This window comes from Mixophyes fleayi, chromosome 5 (assembly GCF_038048845.1).
Source record: "Mixophyes fleayi isolate aMixFle1 chromosome 5, aMixFle1.hap1, whole genome shotgun sequence".
In the NCBI taxonomy this organism is placed as follows: domain Eukaryota; kingdom Metazoa; phylum Chordata; class Amphibia; order Anura; family Limnodynastidae; genus Mixophyes; species Mixophyes fleayi.
The window spans coordinates 188,230,404-188,249,214 of NC_134406.1; the positions used below are offsets into that span (position 1 = coordinate 188,230,404).

An 18,811-nucleotide genomic window follows, 5' to 3' on the forward strand; every position below is an offset into this window, starting at 1 on the left:
CTCTCTAAACTTTACAGTTGGCATTATGCATTCAGGTAGAAAGCGTTATCCTGGCATCCATCAAACCCAGATTCGTCCGTCAGACTGCCAGATGCTTATCAGAGACTCGTGTACGGCTGCACGGCCTTGGAAACCCAATCCATGCTGCTCCTTACAAACAGTTCTTGTGCAGACATTGCTTTCAGAGGCAGTATGGAATTCAGCATTGAGTGTTGCAACCGATAGGCGATTGTTTTTACAAACTAAAGCACTCTGTGGTCCCATTAAGTGAGCTAGTATGGCCTACCACTTTATGGCTGAGCAATTGTTGCACCTAGACATCTCAACTTCACAATAACATCACTTAAAGTTTACCAGGGCTGCTCTAACAGAGTGGACATCAGAAAGTTGGTATCCTATGAGAGTGCCCCAGTGAAAGTCAGAGCTCTTCAGTATGACCCATTCTACTGCTAATGTTTGACTATTGAGATTGCATGACTATATGCTTTCATGTACCTGTTAGTGATGAGTGTGGCTGATATGGGCAAACACTAATTACAATTGGTGACCACATACTTTTGGCCATGTAATGCATATATACAGGCGACTATGAAAAAATTAAAGTGCATATATAGAACGCAAACATAGGTAACCGATTCGGCTGCTGTAAACTCAGACGTTAAAGTGGACAATTAAGCAAACACTTAAACCACCTGAAACCGATACTCAATGTCCTCCCCACTCCCTAATTTCAGCGCGACAGATAATTTTTGCAGGTGGGGGGGAAGGGGTCAATATTGGAAACCCAGAGGGGGTCAATATGGGAAACCTGGGGGGGGGGAAGGGGTCAATATTGGAAACCCAGAGGGGGTCAATATGGGAAACCTGGGGGGGGGGGGGGGAAGGGGTCAATATTGGAAACCCAGAGGGGGTCACTATTGGAAACCTGGGGGAGAAGGGGGTCACTATTGGAAACCTGGGGGGTGGGGGGGAAGGGGGTCACTATTGGAAACCTGGGGGGCGGTTGGTTGGTGTCAATATGGGATCAAGGGTGGAGTGTCAATTCGTGTGGGGTGTCAAACTTCAGGAGAGGGAAGCGCACCTGTATAAAAGAAAGTGCGCGTTGTCAGCAGTTCACTTGCTGGTGAACTTTAAAGACAGTGCTTCTTACTGGGGGGGGGGGGGTCTTTTGTGCACAACCAGCATTTGTGCATTACCTGGACACTTTATTTTCTACTCCTGCACTAATTAAAACATGTTTATGGAAACGCATGAAGCAGAGCACACTGAATAATCTGATGCAGGTTTCATTGGAGGGAGCAGATCCTATAGACTGATTATGAAAAAGCTGCAGATGACTGGGCCTCTAAGAAGAAAAGAATATATAAAATGTTAATCTAGAGGTTAAATCAACATAAGGTCAGGATTTCAACATTTAATTTGTGCAAAGGCCCCTCAACCTGTCTACTTCTGATGCCACCCGGCTGGTAAAATTTTCTGGAAAGAACACTGAATACTCTAGGAGCAGTCATCTTGCTGAGCCAACATCCCAACAAGTATTTCACTTTAGAACAGGCATTAGGACCATAATTGCATTACCCTTTACTCTTAAGTTTTCATATGGTGCTATTGTATCACATGTTTACATTTAGTACATCAAGTATGTTTATCATGTGTTAGATTTGTTTCAGCAGTTTATGTCCTAACGTTTGGTTATTACATAATTGGACCAAATATTAATTCCTAATGAATCTGATCTTACTGCTCACTTCAATTAAACTAACCCTAATAAAAGCATTTTTTATTAATAATGTTAGAAAGATTTTGAACCTACATGCATATTTTAATTGTGAATGCTGTTGAACAATCCCATATCTCTTTGCTGAAGTACAGGTGTAGTAGTTCCTGACACATTGTAAAAGATCCCCAGCTAGAACTAATTATTTCACTTGTGATACTGTCAGACCTGAAAAACATGCTGTTAGGAGTCCCTGAAGACTGGATTTGGGAAACATTGGTTTAACCTCTTAATAACCAGGTGTATTTTGTACTGCAACAGGTTTACCACTGTTCAGGCATGTTTTGGGGGGCTGTATGTTGTCCTCGGTCTATGTTCGGCTGTCTGGGCCATGCTACCTTAGAGGAACCTTGCACTATTCAGGAGTCAGGTTAGAACTATTCATATATTTGAATATGACTTGCAAATTTGGAAAGAGCACTTCTTACTCTGAAGGGTGGGTAGGGATGCATGCTTTAGAGCAGGCCTGTCCAACCTGCGCCCCTCCAGATGTTGTGAAACTACAAGTCCCAGCATGCCCTTCCAGCTATAAACTGGTTGTCTACTGGCAAAGCATGCTGGGGCTTGTAGTTTCACAACACCTGGAGGGCCGCAGGTTGGACAGGCCTGCTTTAGAGAGAAAGAAGTTGGGTATGATATAGCTGTAAATCTATATGGTGCTATAAATTTCAAAACAGAAACCCAGTTTCTCGCTCACAAGATTCCCTTGAATCTAATGAGTAACATAATTACTAACAGCAATGAACATCAGGTGGCCCTATTGATACTGCCAAGACATGAACACAATGTACACTTAAAGGTTTTTAAAAATTTATTTTAAACAAAAGCAAGTCCAAATTGGCAAAGTTAACATATTTGTACTAGACATAATACATTAAAGTAGAAATGAAAGAGCCTAACTGGCACATACATACACACTTTCTACAACTATAGGGGTACCTGATTTCCCAAAGTTACTAATAAATTATATTATATTTATATATGTATATAAAAGTGTCCTGCATCACACATTAAAAACTGAATTCCAGATATCTGAATAATTCCTTACTGGAGAAAAAAAAATAAAAAAAAATATTGTTAAGTACACCCAAAATGATGCATAAATCATGCTCCACAAGTATGTAGATTAGTTTTTAATGGTTGTAATGTCATTTGTAGAACTGCTCTAAGGCAGCATTCAGGACATGTAATTTAACATTCACAACTACCAGAGGATAGACATATATATGTATAACTTTATTGCGCTTCTAAAGAGCAGCACATTGTTTTAAAAATGTATGTCTGTACATTGCACCTAAATTACAATAGCAAACAACAAATTTAAATACACACTTAGGCTTAAGTGACTGCTATGTACAACAGAGCCAAAATTATACATAAAATCTACTACAAAGACTGAATATGCTGTAGGGCACACACTGCATCCCAAGGATAGTTCCTTTACCCTGATATACCTGCATGAAAACAGCCATAGATCATCCAAACACAGCCCAACATCGAGGGATGTTTAGCTATAGACTAACTGCGAACAAGTACTCCTTTAAATAACTAGTACAACGCAGGCTGAAAAAATAACCAAGCAGCCTAAGCACTAAGACTGCCTGTTAGGTGTGTACATTCTGCCACCTAAACCTTGTCAAACATACATCTTATCAAACTGTATGTTAAAAGTCAAACAGAAATGTGACATAACTATGTATGCTTAAAAACAAATGGACATGTCCATATACAAAAACAACAAAAAAAAAACGAACAAGAAAGAATGCAAAACATTAAAGTAAAGGAGTGTTCTTGTGAAAACGGACACACTTATAAAACAAAGTGCAGACCTACCAGACTGGAAATTAAAGCACCGCAATAGGAAAAGATCACCAAAAAAATGCAGTAACAAAACTAGAATTATGTGAATTTTCAAAATGTGTACCAGGTTCTTTGTCGCTCCCTTGAACTTTCTTAATGTTATGAAAACCATATGGGAATGTTAACCAGATGCATGTCATGCTGCAAAGTCATGGCTTTGCTGAAGGAAAAGTGGAGGGTGTGTATGCATGTGTGTAGGTTAAATACAAATATATACTGAATAAGAAATTGGTAATCTAGTTATGCATTTAATAGTCTTCTTGCAATTCCACATCATGCTTCAATTTTTTAAGGTCAGCCATTTTAAATCCAAGCAATACTCGGTGTTTGTGAGTTCTAAGAAATTTGAGGCACACGTATCGTCTAGTACCAAAAAATGAAGCAACGTCACTCTTCCACATATCCAGTACAGTAGACAACAATTCTATTTCCTTCTTGCTAGGGTATGGTTTTTTGTGGAAATACTCAAACAAAAACTCTTTTTTAGATTCTTGAGATTCTGTTGCAGAAGCACCTGGAATTAATACAAGAATATCAAGTGATTGTTCTGTTACAGGCAGCTCTGAAGAATCAGATTTGGCTTCTATCCTCCTCCTTTTAGAAGGCACAGGCGACAGGTCTTTTGTTTCATTTAAGGCAACCTGAGTATCTGCAGAAAAACTTAGTTTTGATTTTGCATAATCATGCATCCCTCCCCGCACCTGCCCTTTAGACACAGCATTGTTTTCAGGAGGTAACTCACTTCCAGAGGTACTATCTTTTGGTGCATTACGACAACGCAGAAGATGCACCGCAATTGCTGACAAAGTCATGCTACCAGTATAGACACCACAGCAATGGATGCACTTGAAAGCAGGTGTCTTCAGTATGGTATGCACTGTGGGCATGATATGGTGTCTTTCTTTCAAATGTGTCTCATATACCTCGGATTTGGTTAAAGCACAGTTGCAAAAAGGACATTTAGAGGATTGCTCTGTGCTACTTGATTCAGGTGTATGTTGTATTTTGATATAAATGGTAGTAGCAGTATTCGCATTAGCTCCAGCAACTACAGCAAGGTGCATTTCTTTGTCTCCAAGCTCCTCTCTGGACACATGCATGGTCAAGTCAAAATGAGGGAAAAGCACATCACCATTTGCATCCCGTAATATTGTTATACCTTTCTTGACAAAATCTACATGCACTATCTTTTTGCCTACATGCAGGATTTTCATATGATAGACAAAGTTTCTCAGTTCATGGAAAACCGCTTTGCAGTACAGACATATCATGCCGTGCATCAGTAGGTGTTTTAACACCTCTTCCTCTTGAGTGAACATCTTGCAAGTGACACATCTGATGGACTTTTCTTTCAGCACTTTCAAGAAGGATGCTTGTGCAGCTATGACTACTACTTCTTTTGTTTCATTACTGGTAGAGGTTTCTATTAGTTTACTTGGTTTAGTTTCCTGCTTTATATGAGCAATCTGCATATGAACCTCATAGACATTTGAAGGGAAGAGTTCGTTGCAAACAGGGCATGTCTTCCATTGCTTAGCCTCCTTGCCTAAGAGACCTGGAGAAACAACAGGGCATGGGGTAAGAGTAAGAGTGAGATTCTGAGTCTGTTGTGTAGTGGTTTTTGCCAGTTGTACAACTGGCAGAGATGGTGCACTGGCTGGAGAAGATGAAACCTGAACCATTTTATCAGGCTGAGATAGCTGAACAGGCACTTTTGGTGGATTACCAGCAGGTATAGGACAAGGTGCAACCGGCAATGTTACAGAGATGGGAGCAAGGGTGTATGTGGGTATGCCATTTACTTGCTTTCCTGTTGGAATGAGCTGTCTAAGTATGGGGGCTGTAAGAAAAGTATTTTGGGGAGCTCCAGGTTGACCAATTGTAAGATTATTATGCTTTAGTTGTTGATTCACAGGAAACACTGTAGGTCGCACCGTCTGATTCACATTTATTACATTGGATTGTAGAGCCTGTGGACAAGCAAGAATTGTTGATCGATTCATAGGAAGCAGTCTTCCAGGCAAAGTATGGTTCATGGGCAAAACTGCAGGTCTTGTGCTAGTTTGAGCACCAGGTATAATCTGTCCACCCACATTGCACCCTGGAGGGAGTACCGTTGCAGTGACAGGCTGGTTCAAAGGAAATCTTGGAGACAGGAAGACAGATTGGGGAAGAGAAGCCTGTAGGGTAAAGCTCTGGTTTTGAGAAAGGGAAGAAGTAACAAATCCAACTTGAGCAGTAGGGGCAACTGTAGTAGATGTTTTATTGGTCAAACTTCCAGTAGGATCGGAGACAGAAGATATTGATGGTAATATATTTGGGACAAGAGCATTGGGAGCCCTTAACAAAGGCTGATTAGGACCATTTTGTGGAAGGGAAGCAACCTTTACTTCTTGAGTGGGCAGAGGAGCCACAGGTGAGGAATTTGACAATACTGTTTGCTTAAGTGAAAGGGCTGAACGAGGACCTGGCACTTTTTTGTTGTATGGTCTTCTTACTTGTGGACGACTCACATCAGAAATGTCAGTTCTCAACTTCTGTTCCAGGTCTCTGTGTCTGTCAGATGTTAAAACGTGGTAAATCAATGCATCAAGGCTACTAGTTACGCAATAACATTTTTTGCAATAATGCCTACCATCTTGATTTATTTTAAATCCAGAGGAGCTTCTGGGTTCTTCTTCAGATTTATCCCCAAAATAATTTTCCAGCTCACCCTGATGATGGGTCATAAGAACATGCCTTTTCATACAGTAATACAGGGTATCCGTAAAGGAACATTTTACGCAAGAAAATCTGATGTTTTTTGCTGTATTTGGAATCTCTTTTATACCAGAGGGCTGGACTTTACGAACACTAGAGTGAAATATCCGCATATGTTTTACCACATTTGTCGTTTGTGAAGTGAACGAGCAACTTGGGCAAGCAGACATGAGTTCCTGGTCCTTCTCATCTTCATGATAACGTTGAAGGTGACTTTTGAATGAAGACAGCAGTTTGGTTGAAAATTTACAGAGACTACAGCAAAATTGCTTTGATCTGTAACCCTAAAAAGTAAAAAAAGACCAGTAAGTTTACCACCATACATAAGATTACATAAACAGTATAAATTTGCTTATTGCAAATTATTCTGCAAAACTAAAGCATACACAATGGACAAAAAAATATATATTAAGAACTCACAGAAAGGGTCCTCTATACATTTAGGTTTTGGTTTGTACTTTAGACAGAGAGAAGGCAGTATTTGAACAAAGACCAGAATAATATTTATAAAGCAATATCTACAACTGTGGTTATTTGAACCAGTTCATGTCCTATTTGAACTTTAAAATGGGCATCACTCTGTAAATATTATAGCTCTTTGGAGTTCCCATCCATTACCAACTGTGCCTAACGCTCTAACAATGGGTGATGCTGCTGCAATTTCCTTCGATAATTGTAGAAAATAGAGTTTGGGAATACAGGTAATTAATTCCTGACAGAGTAACAATAGTTTTATGGACACTAACATACAAAACATGAGTACATCTGTAGGCAAGAAGCAATAATAATTTCAGCATCAGATTTATTATTTTTTGCTGCTTTTTTTGGCTCTCAAATATACTGGTGATATTATTTTTTAGCCGTTTCAAACTGTACCTCTTGTTCTATATGCCATTCCTAAATATATTAAATGCGAAGAACTGAATAATTTCCTGACTAGGGTTACCAATTCTAATACCATAGAACAGTGCAGTCTCTTCTAAAGCACCTACACATCTTTACAAAGGTAAAATTATGCAAAAGCTTTATTTTAATTTGCATATTGCAGTTCACAGATTTCAAAACACAGCAGCATCTTCAGTGCAAGAATTATAATAAAAAGTGAGAACCAGAAATTTGAAACACTGGTGGGCATCTTATTGAAGAGTTTAAGAGGAATACACACCTAGGTAGCCCCACACATAGCAATTTGATTATAAATAAACTACAAATCCATTTTAAAAGGGCTGTCTGCTGTAAACTTTTCTTAAACCAAACACGAACCCCGAATATATCAAGTAGGAGATGCGCCTCCCCTAGGGATATCTATCTGAAGCAGAGAGACTGAATTCTCTAAAGCTCCACAATAAAGCTATAAGGCAAGTAATACTCATTTTATAACAATGCTGCAGGGAGAAAAAAAAAAAATCAGTATAATTCAGAGATACCCAGCTCTATTTCAGGTTACTGATACACTATATACACATTACCTAATTTTTAATATGTTGCATACTAATATTGATTTTTTTTTCAATATTCAGTGGATTGAGTAGTACCTCCATGAAAGTCATTGAATTAGGTAATGTTGGCATGCAAGGCCTAACACATTTAAGGAATACTGCTAGCAATTTGAGCATGTGCATTTTTTTGCCAACATACGCAGATGTAGGCCACAATCACGTGACACTACTTGTGAGAAACATACCCTGAATTTAATAAGAATTCTATATTCTCACAGATGCACTTTTTAAATTTGACTAATCTGGAACCCTTTAATGTAGCAGTTCAACAACCACTGCAAAAAGTTTTTCTTTGCAAAACTATTTCTATTGGATGTGCCCTGATGTATTAAGTGTCATTTGAAGAGAATTCCATCCACTGAATGCTCTATAGTTCCAGCATCCAGAAAAAGTTCCACAGTTGTGACCCTGTCTACCTATTCCACAAAAATGTTGTTTCCATACTAAAGTGCTTCTTGCAGATAAAATGATGAAAGTCCAAGATATGATTACACATCAGTAGAGAGATGGGGCATCCAAGGTTGTTAGATATTACAGCATTTACTAGTAAAAGTATAGTATATTTTAGCCAGCAGGTTCCGAAACAGAAAGGAAACAATGATTGCTGCTCTTATGAGGTCATGCACAAAAGATCACCAACAGAGTTAATTTGTAATCGGAATTTAGTATATGTTTTCCTACATGTGATGGGAAAACCCTTTAAGCAGGAAACCCAACGTCCAAGGTATCCCAGGTACTATTTCGTCAACATTATGTACCTCAGAGTTATCTGTCTTTGGTGTGTCCCCCTGCATGAATAGACGACTAGATGAAGAATACAGTACAGAAACAACCAATAGCAGTTGTCGTAGATGTCATGAAGTAAGGCATGGACAATACTTTTAAACATTGCATGATCTACTTTTGAGCTGTTCGATGTTTAATATAAACTGTGTTTACATTCTTTCATAGGGACTTATCTCGCCATTTTACCTTCGTTCTAGCTATGTACACAGTCTGACAAATAATGGACAGCCGAAGCTAAAATCACCCATTTTAGGATCTTCAATTGATCACAGGCGTAGTAGTAAATAACTTATTTTACTGCAACACCAGTGAGTAAACACTGATACAGTGATAAACTGTATATATAAGTTTAATCACAATGATATAACATACAACATATGAAAAGCACTACACAGAAGTAAAAGATCATTTACACAAGGCAGTGACATCAAGGGAGGATCTTAGCTGAATTAGACTCTTGAAAAATTTGAAAACTTAAAGCTTCCTATTAATTTTACATTTCCACCACCAGGAATAAGTCAGTCTGAGTTTTAAAAGCAGCATTGTTGCCGGTAAAGAAAAAAATCCACTAAAAGAAAATAATGGATAAGTAGTGGAATTTTTTTTTTTTGCAAATGCATGCTGTTATGTACTGTATTAAAAAAAATAGGCTGTGATACAAGCAGAGTTAAATTCAGTGCACAAAAAACTAAATCCATTTTATTCATATATTAAAAAAAAAAAAAATTGTCACAGAAACCTAGTTTTAGCAGTTTCGTCCTAATTTGTCCCTCTGTGAAGAACTAGGATATTGTTAAAAATCTGTTCTACTCTATTTGCCAACCACTAGTGTTAGACATACATTTCTGCGTCCAATAGCTTCCCAAAGCGAGACATCCTCCCATGATGTACTGGAAAAATGTGTGTCTCCTGGATTATAAGTGTTGATTTCCTAAAAAACAAACAAAAAAAATCGTTTTGATACTTAATGTATTTAACACTCTTGCAAACTTTACTATGCCTCCAGTTAAAACCCATGCAATTCTGACATAAGACCCTACCAGAAAACAATTTAGTAGCCTATCAATTACCCTTCCATTATCCACATATCATGTGGGTTAATTTATTGTTTTGTTTATTTAGTACAGTATAAAGGAATAGGAAATCGTTAAACAAACCTCCTCCCAAGCATCTGAAATAGCTCCAGAGGGGACATACATTGCCGAGCACAATGAGCTAGTCCACATCCGTGCTTAATAAGCTAATCTTTCCCCACTTAAGGCTAATGGCAGTCTCCAGTACATGCCATACAATGTACAGAAGTGCACCATATTAGGCCCCTCCCTTTTACATAACACTCAGAACAATAATTGTGTGCCTAATTCATACCCAATATACAAAAGAAAAGTGCCTCACCTATAAGATCAAACTGCCTGGAGAATTTTTCGTCAATAGGAATATGTATGTGGGATTGTGTCATCCACTGGATGGCTTTTTTAATAATCCTTTTTTAGAATTTCCAGATAGAGATTAAAGTAGAATATAATATAAATATATACATAGGGGATCTCACCGGAGGGCATGCATTAGATATTTTAATACAGTTTGTCAAATGTGCACTTGTTCTTTAATTAATTGTCTTAAATAAAGGGACTGTCATTGCCTTGTACCATGACATTATGTTTAAACTATTATCACCTTTTACTACAAACGCCCTTTTTCAAATATTAAATTTGGGAAAAGGATGTTTTGTTTCCTGGAGTTGTTCAATTCTTGTGTTTTTTAGCTTAGCCACATATGTTTTGCATTATATGACCAGTATGCTTTTCAAATTCTCTCCTATATTCACTTTTACTGGGAATAACTTACTTAAAACTACTCATATGAATTTTACAGTAGTTCAAGATAAATTCTATGGCTTCTAATGTTTACAGGGATAGCCAATATGTATACTTTGTTAGAGACTATCAACCTGATACGAATCAGAAAGCAACTTGCATGTAAGTTGCGTTTAAAAGAAAAAAAAAGAAAGAACAGTGAAATTGAGTGCAGTTCTAACACCTGCCCTTTAACCAGTGCAAATGATACAGGCAAGAACAACTGCATTTATAAGTCACCCAGGACTTGAATCTTAACGTCCTTACTGTAATTTACTCCTCCTCTATTTTGCCTCAATCCATAGGCAGTCATAAACGTTGTTTACATTCATATATGAATTGCATGCAATTGTGTTCATTGGCGCAAGGTCAATTTCATGCAAGATACGCTACACAAACGGACGTATATCCGAACATGAATCAGGCCCTATGTTCTCTAACACAAATCATAAATGTAGCATGCAAACGGTGTACAGTTTTTTATGTATTTCTTTATTCCCATCCTATTTTTCTTTTTTTTTTATTTCAACGGTATCTATGGGGCAGATACAATTGGGCGAGATGTTCCATAGAACATCGCAGCATCGCATTTTTACCTTTAGTTTGGTAAAAAAAAATAAACATTTTTTTTTGCTCCTCTAGGGGGTGTGAGCAAAAATAAGTTATTTCTGTAAAAAAATTAAATAAATTTGCACGAAGTGCTCGTGGCCGTTCCTGAGGCACCTAGCACGGATATAATTTTTTTTGTTTTTTTTTAAACAACCGAGCTCCCCCCTATAAGTTTGCTTAGATGACCATGACATTTCAGCTAAAGTGAGAGAATGTTAACACATGCAGTACACCAAGAGCCTCTCTGGGTCTTACTAAATGGCAGGGACTCCCTGTTCTATGAAAACTTTGAATATGACCTCAGATTTTTTGGAAGAGGTAAAGGAGAAGCAATCATATGTTCTACATAGTGCTCTATAGGGAAACTGTGCAGTTGGTGTGCTGCTCCAACATAAAGGCAAAGTGCACTAGAGCTAGAAGACCGATGTATTGTTTGCTCCACTTCCACACTACATTTTTCTGTTTTCCTTAGGTCATAAATTAAACAGCCCTATATCTATTATACCCTCAACAATATCCAAATTCTTTACTGTAATGTTTATTCCATTCACAAAAGACATCAAATTTTTCTGATTATCAAACGAGTATACCCACTTTTGAGTAAGACAGCCGAAGGAAACAACTTTTAATTTATTTTACATATACATCTTGAAACAGCATATACCAACAATAATCACAATAAAAAGGTCACATACGCATTATTTAAATAAACAAAAAAAACATGCAACTCAGAGCTTTCTGAATTGCACCCGACACTAGTAACCAAATATATTTGTCAGGTGTTTTTTGTAGGAAAGCTAAAATTATAAAGGGACATTTACTATTGGATTGACCAAGACAAGTTTCGCAGGAAAAAGTGTAGGTCAGAAAAAATTGTAAGTAGTAACATGACAACTTATCCCTGCAGTTCTCTAATGGTTTGGGGCCTCTTGACAGCTGACTGAGCAAAGCAAATGAAACAGACAGTGAGCTCCAGAATATTACTAGACTGCAGATAACAGAAGTTTTTCCCAAGCTGCAGCAATCCCAGGCACAAGGAGTCTGTGGTTTTACTAATTTAGAGGTTGGGTCATTATAAAACTAAAACATTTTACCTGGAATACTCCATTAAAATAACTTAGACTTGAATGAGTTATAGTGCTCATCTGCAGAATGTGTAGCGCACAGCACAGAAAATGAAGGGCACACAAGTGAACAAACAGAAGTCTATTATTACACAGTAGGAGTGCAGACTGACATACCCGAGTCAAAGCACAGCTGATGAGAACCTAGCTACATAACATATGGTTGTGAGAATTGTTTCCAAAAACTTCATCCTAAATAGAAGTCTGAATAAGAAGCTTCTAACATTCATATATGTGGAAAATACGTAGACTCTGAATAGGCCAATTTTCACTATAGATTGTAAGCTTGCGAGCAGGGCCATCTTACCTCTGTCTATCTAACCCAGTATTGTGGTTTTACGGTGTCTGTTCCCAATTGTAAAGTGATACGGACTTGGTAGTGCTATAAATGTTGATTGATTACAAGCTCAAATTTACATATTTTTTATTTTGTTGAAAACACCAAGCTTATTTTTTGTCCTCTAGTTTAATATTTGACTCTAAACACATCAACACAAATAAATATAAATGTAGAAAAGAAAATAATGCACCAATTTGTGATTTAGCAATCAGGTAAATCTCAGCTTCAATTCGAATTTAGAATTGTGTAGCCAATCAGCTGATCCAGACATATCACTCATTTATTTCAAAACAGTTATGGTGTCCAGCCTGAAAAATACAGAACTCGGTTTTCAGTTTAACAGACTTGCAGTCTTTTATTTTGTGAAAACCAAGAACTACGGCATGAAATATGTTTATTAAGTTGTTTAATCCTAATTTTAGCAGAAGTGTATGAACATGCATAGTATGAGAGACTAATTCACACTCAGACATGCGTTAACGCCTCTCTCAGCTCCATCATAACTTAATCTGCAAAAAAGCTGCTTGCAAGAAATGCATCAGTAGAAGTGGCGGGGACAGTTTCTACTAAAGTGGCATTTTGGTAATGCTTTAGCGAACCTCTCACTTTTCTGTATTAGTGGCTTATGTAGCATAATAAAAATAAAAATAAAAAAAAAAGAGCTGACTTGGTAAATATCTAATTATTTCCTAATAATGACACTACAGTCTCAACGGATTTGTGAATGCTCACAATTCCGGTGAGACTGTAGTGTCATTCTTACAACAAATGCATACAGCACTGTGTTTTTCATCTGCTTGGTTATGAGCTGAGTGAGGATAGAAAAAAATCAGATTGTTGTACTCCTACATAATGAAGTAGGTACTATGTAACCCACTATTGCAACAGAAAAGTGCTGGGTTCTCTGACTTTTGCAGGGATACAGAGAACCCTATGTTAATGTAATTTGTTCACATAAGTGTTTTAGTCTAATGTGAATCTATTCAGAACACCATGATTTGATCATGTTTTAGAGTACGTGTACAAAACCTATTTGTATTAGCATATGAATTAACGATACGTTTGCTTGCCACATTTAGGCCTGTCAACCTTAAAGACTACACACAGGTATTTTCCGTTATGTTAAACCATCTTTTTTGTTTAAAGGCAAATTGTATTTTAAAAAGCACTTTTTTGACATTCTGCTACAACTTCTGCAAGGTTAGTATTCCCCTTCAAGTTCAATAAATAAGTAAAATAAAAACGCACACAAATTCTTAGGTGTCCATAAAAACTCCCTTACCTCAAATGCATCTCTGCATGTTTCTAGACCAATTTGCAGTAGTAATTGTTTCACCCTTTTCCGTGCCTTTCTTATTTTATCCAGGTTATTAACAGGTGATTGAAACATATTGGCAGCGCTGAAAAAGAGAAAGAAATTAAACAAGGAAATCAAGGACAAGAATGGAGACCATGTATTCGAAAAGTTGCATTTTCCATAAACATGAGGGTGGAGAGAACATAAGGCGGGTGGGGGAATGGGAGAAAAATAAAAGAGGAGGGAGAGGGGCATAGAGAAAGAGAAAAAGAAGACGAGGAGAGAGTGAAGGAAAGAGACATGGTGGAGAGAAAGAAGCAGGGATGAGAGAAAATAGAGGTATTGTAATCATATGTTTGCAGGGTATAAAAATCTAGATATCCATATAAGTACATTCACAGGTCTAAACTCAAAAGTGAGGTTGAATCCACAAAAGTTTCAAACAGTACGTGTCAATATTGCAGGAAGCTAGGGACCTTCTTCAAGGTGTCACTAATCTTTACACTTGAGTTCAAACTCACTTTTAATTTGTGACCCGAGAGTGATATCTATAGATAGGTATTTATCATGTTATGCATTGTTATTGTGATAAAGTTCTTAGGGGCATATTCAACCGATGTCCTGATGGAACTTTGCATGAGGGGTTATAGGTGCAAAACGAACAATTATAGTACTATAGTGTTCTCTCAGAGGTGCCAGCAAAAATAAGGGAAGGTTTTACACTCAAACATGCCACGAGGTTCCAACAGGACATGGCCTGTAACTGGATACATCACGTAATAGTGTTAATGTCCAAGCCTAGCCCCATCAATACGATATTACAGTATAATCCACTACTTCACATGTCCAAAAGTTAGTATGAATAGCTGAAATGACTTGTTGACATCAAGGGGGAGATTCAATTGCAGGCAAATGTGGCACGTGGACATCACCATGATGTACGGCTGCGCACATTGCCCGCCGTTACTGTACGAATCGCCAATGATTTTTCCTCAAAATCCGAAAAACTGATGGAGATTTCAGCCATAATATTGGGAACGAGGTGTCTCCAAAGACACCTCGCACCGAATTGAATCTTCCCAAGTGTTTGGCTTTTTGTTTAAATGCTGTATATCATTACTGTGCTACAGTTAGATCTTATCAAGGTCATATAAAATAAGTTAAATGGTATCCACCCCAAGAACTGTATGGTGATTACCAATTTTCAGTTCTAAATGTTTCATAAGTGAAGGTACATCCATTACATGTAATGTTCTATAAAATTAAAAAAAAGTAAATATTAAATATGTCTAAGAAAAACAACTGTGCGTGGATGGAGACATTTACATTAGGCAGTCAAAATTAGGGGAGGAATTAAATCCCGTAAGATGTGCTGCCATGAGCCTCCAGACTCTGTGACAATGTAACTGCCTTGCATCCCGTAGAGATGCACAGGAATATTAGCGATGTTCAGGTACCGTAGTACGCAGAATGAGTGCAGCCAGTGACACACCATGAGTGCTAAAGGTTTGAAAAGCATTGCAAAAAATAAAAAGTAAAGCATTCCTATTCTCATGGAATTATCTTGGCATATGCTATAAAGTACTGCTCATTTTAAAGAATAACTATTTGATTATGAACCCAAATAAGCAATAATGTACACTTGTGTCTGTAGATCTTAAACATTTAACCACTCCTATGCCTACAGTTCACAGGAATTAGTTTGTTTTAAAATATTTTAATAACTCCAATACTCTACATGCAGAAGTTGTGCACAAATTGGAAAGCTATGTTAGGAGTCACCCAAAGTAGTAAGGTAATTAAAACATTCTCTACAGGTCCCTCTAATTGACCAGCAGTTGTCCATAAACCATCCACAATCAATAATGATCAGTGGCACTGGGATAAGCATTACTACCTAGGTTTGATTCCAACCTAAGCCTTATCTGTGTGGAGTTCTGTATGTATGCACTCCACTTGGTTGTGTGGGTTTCATCTGGGTGCTTCCATTTCCTCCCGCAGTCCCAAAACAAAATGGACCCTAGTGTGAACATGTGGTAGGGAGTTTAGATTGGCGCTTACAATGGGGTAGAAACTGATGTGAATGATTACACATACTCTACATAATGTGACTGGCACTATATAAACAATATCATCATCTTGCAGACCACTGATTTCATAACTGACATACTGAGCAGAAAGGCTAACCATTTAGGAGATAACTTGGTCAAAAAGGGGTAAGAAGAAAGAACTCCATGTGACTGCTGGAAGCTATTGGTTGAGTGCAGAAGACTCTGTAATGAGGCTTCTTGAGGAATTACCAGGCAGACATGAATAGAGCATCCTGTTTCCTACACTACACATGTGTACAGCAGAGGTGGCAGCAGTCTGGCTCTAGCACAGCTTGCACATAGCTGCGATGTCAGGGTTTCCATAGGCTAACATTACAGCCAGTCTGTGGCTCGGCTGCTTAGGAGAGTACTACGGGTTTATGGGATAAACACCAGACAGATGAAACAAACAGACATGTGAGAGCAGACAGTAACAACGTGCTGTGCAGAGCAGTAGGCGGGGGGCAGCGGAGAGAATGGTTATGTAGAAACACTCTGCCTCCTCGGTCCCCTAGGGGAGCTGCTCGGCAGGAGGAGGCGGGGGCTCCCCGGAGTCCCGGTGGCTACAAACATGGCGCCCCCATCAGAGACCGGGGGGAGGAGCCACCGCCCGATCCCGGGGAGCTGCTGCTGATCATTAACCCGTGCCCTGCCGCCATCCCCCTGCGCACAATGGCCGCACGTGGTGCACTTACCCGCAAGTGCTGGAGGGAGCTGCTCCGCTAATGGAGCCCCGGTGCAGGATCCGCCTCCTGCACTGCAACAGCTTCTACCTGCAGAGCTCTCCCCGCCCCCTGTCCTCCTGGGTGATGAGAGTCACCGTGTGGGTGGGCGTGCTGGCCAGGGAACTGTGTCCGGTCCGCTCCTCTCCAGTCACCGATGCACCTTCCCCCGACTCTCTGCCCGCCAGAAAATGGCGGCCGGGTATGTAGGTAGGAAGTGACGTCAGAGCCCATACAATTTGAATGCACTAAGTGTCCAATTAGGCCACGCCCTATTACCAGTGTTTTGGGTGTTTTTTTAGGGTTCCCTTTATGTCACTGTTTTGGACCATATATAATCCTTATCAGGGATTCACCAAGTTTGGGGGTTTCAAAAGACAATAAATTGCCCCCATAATAACCGTTCCCGGACCCCTCTATTGTGCCCAGTGTGGATGGTGTAAGCTTACCTTCAAAAATCTCGCGTTGCTTATAGACGTCACAAATGGGCGGGACAATATGACATCACAGTGACGACTATAGTCACGTGATTTACATACAGACCCTGCCCCTTCTATGCAAATTGTATGGGTGGTATAGTTAAACCCCGCCCATTATTACATAGCCAATAGAGTTATGCTACTGTGGATGTCTTTTTTTTTTTTTACCTTATTGGAGGGAACCACTTTGGGTTGTTTGGCACATGTTACCAAGTAATAGAAATTTATTTAAATGGCTGAGTTACAAAATTAAATATCTGTAAGTTAATGGTGAACTAACATAAGGATGCATAATTGTAGGCTTTAAATAATATGGCTACAACAGCAATGGGACTTAACAAAAAATTACCTTCACTGGTCCTATCAATTTAAAGAATGTAGTAATTTTACTTGGAGGAATGGATTAAATACTTATTCTTAATCTATATATATATATTTATTCATCCTCTAACTCAATTTAGATTTAAAAACCATCTGACATGGTCCACTTATTATACTGTTTAACAAAGCACTATGGTGTGTCAACTGCTAAAACACAATGTATCAATGGTGTGTCAACTGCTAAAACAAAATGTATCAAATAAAATAATCTTGTTGCATATTTTGTGCTCTTAACATTTTTTTATTTTGTTTGTTGGTTTTTTTTATCTACTAATGTAATTTGACCTCCTACCATTTATTATATTAGGTTATGAAGGTTGTCTTTACTTTTAGAAGACATGTTTCCAAGTGGCCATTGAATAAACTGAGCATTGAAGATCTACGCCTCATTTAAATGCCATGTCAACAAAACACATACATAAACTTGACATACATACTCAATATCACACTACAAAGCCATGAATTACCTAGAAACATTAAAGTGAAAAATTGTTTTAAATCCAAAACAGCAGAATAAAGATATTATCATTCTAACCTAAGTATAATCAAATCTTGCATATTAGAACTGCTTGCAAATACACAAAGGTCTAGGGTTGGCATCAAATATTTTTGCATATATTACATATACTTGCAATGTCCTATATTTTGTTTTAGAAAGTATAAATTCTAGCACTATGCACTGTTATGAAACCACCACATTATTGTTTAACATGGTTTTACAGCTTTATTGCCGTGATCAATGACACAGAATGTACTGTACCAAATTATACTCAGTCAGTCTGTACAATAATATGCAAAACCTTGTGCACATACAATCCTGTTTTTAACCCAATATTTTAATCCATGGGAACAAAATTCGATAAAAGTTAGAATTTTTGTTTTGAATATTCTTTATCTATAATATAGTCTGAGAAAATTGTTACCCTTAATGAACATCATTTTTAAAGTCCAATATTTTGCTTGTATAACTATTTTCTCTGTAGAGACAGATATTTAATCGCTAACTCTTTGTTTGCAAAGATTCTGAAAAGACATTTCTTTTACTCTATTGGTAATGATACCCCAAACTTTGATACAACAATTACACTAATTTTACACTTCATTCTCACCACTATGGAATAAAACGGGACAGTCTTAAAGGGTAACTGTCTTGTAATTGAAACGCTACTAATTATTTATTACATGTGTTTCATTAAATCAAACACCAGCCATAATCTTGTCAGAATGATAA

The 18,811-nt window shown here is 38.0% G+C and overlaps 1 protein-coding gene across 4 annotated transcripts; it reads right to left on the reverse strand.

Annotated features, from left to right (window-relative positions):
• Positions 1–2,570: 2,570 nt before the first annotated feature.
• ADNP2 (ADNP homeobox 2) lies at positions 2,571–17,198 on the reverse strand. Of its 4 annotated transcripts, none has more exons than XM_075213177.1 (4): positions 17,170–17,198; positions 13,894–14,011; positions 9,524–9,613; positions 2,571–6,681 (listed from the first exon to the last, which is right to left on the reverse strand). In XM_075213177.1, exons 2-4 carry the CDS (start codon positions 13,999–14,001, stop codon positions 3,886–3,888), a joined length of 2,994 nt encoding a protein of 997 aa, XP_075069278.1. In that variant the 5' UTR covers positions 14,002–14,011; positions 17,170–17,198; the 3' UTR covers positions 2,571–3,885. The 4 variants fall into 4 exon arrangements, with proteins under 4 accessions (XP_075069278.1, XP_075069277.1, XP_075069276.1 ...); XM_075213176.1 differs by lacking the exon at positions 17,170–17,198 and adding an exon at positions 16,819–17,147; XM_075213175.1 differs by lacking the exon at positions 17,170–17,198 and adding an exon at positions 16,694–17,146.
• Between the last annotated feature and the right edge of the window lie 1,613 nt (positions 17,199–18,811).

Coding starts and splice junctions, on each gene's coding strand:
- ADNP2 (XM_075213177.1), bottom strand. CDS start 14,001: ATGTTTCAATCACCTGTTAATAACCTGGATAAAATAAGAAAGGCACGG. Junction 9,614..13,893: donor CATGCAGAGATGCATTTGAG/GTAAGGGAGTTT, acceptor TTTGTTTTTTAG/GAAATCAACACTTATAATCC. Junction 6,682..9,523: donor AAGCTATTGGACGCAGAAAT/GTATGTCTAACA, acceptor TTTACTTTTTAG/GGTTACAGATCAAAGCAATT.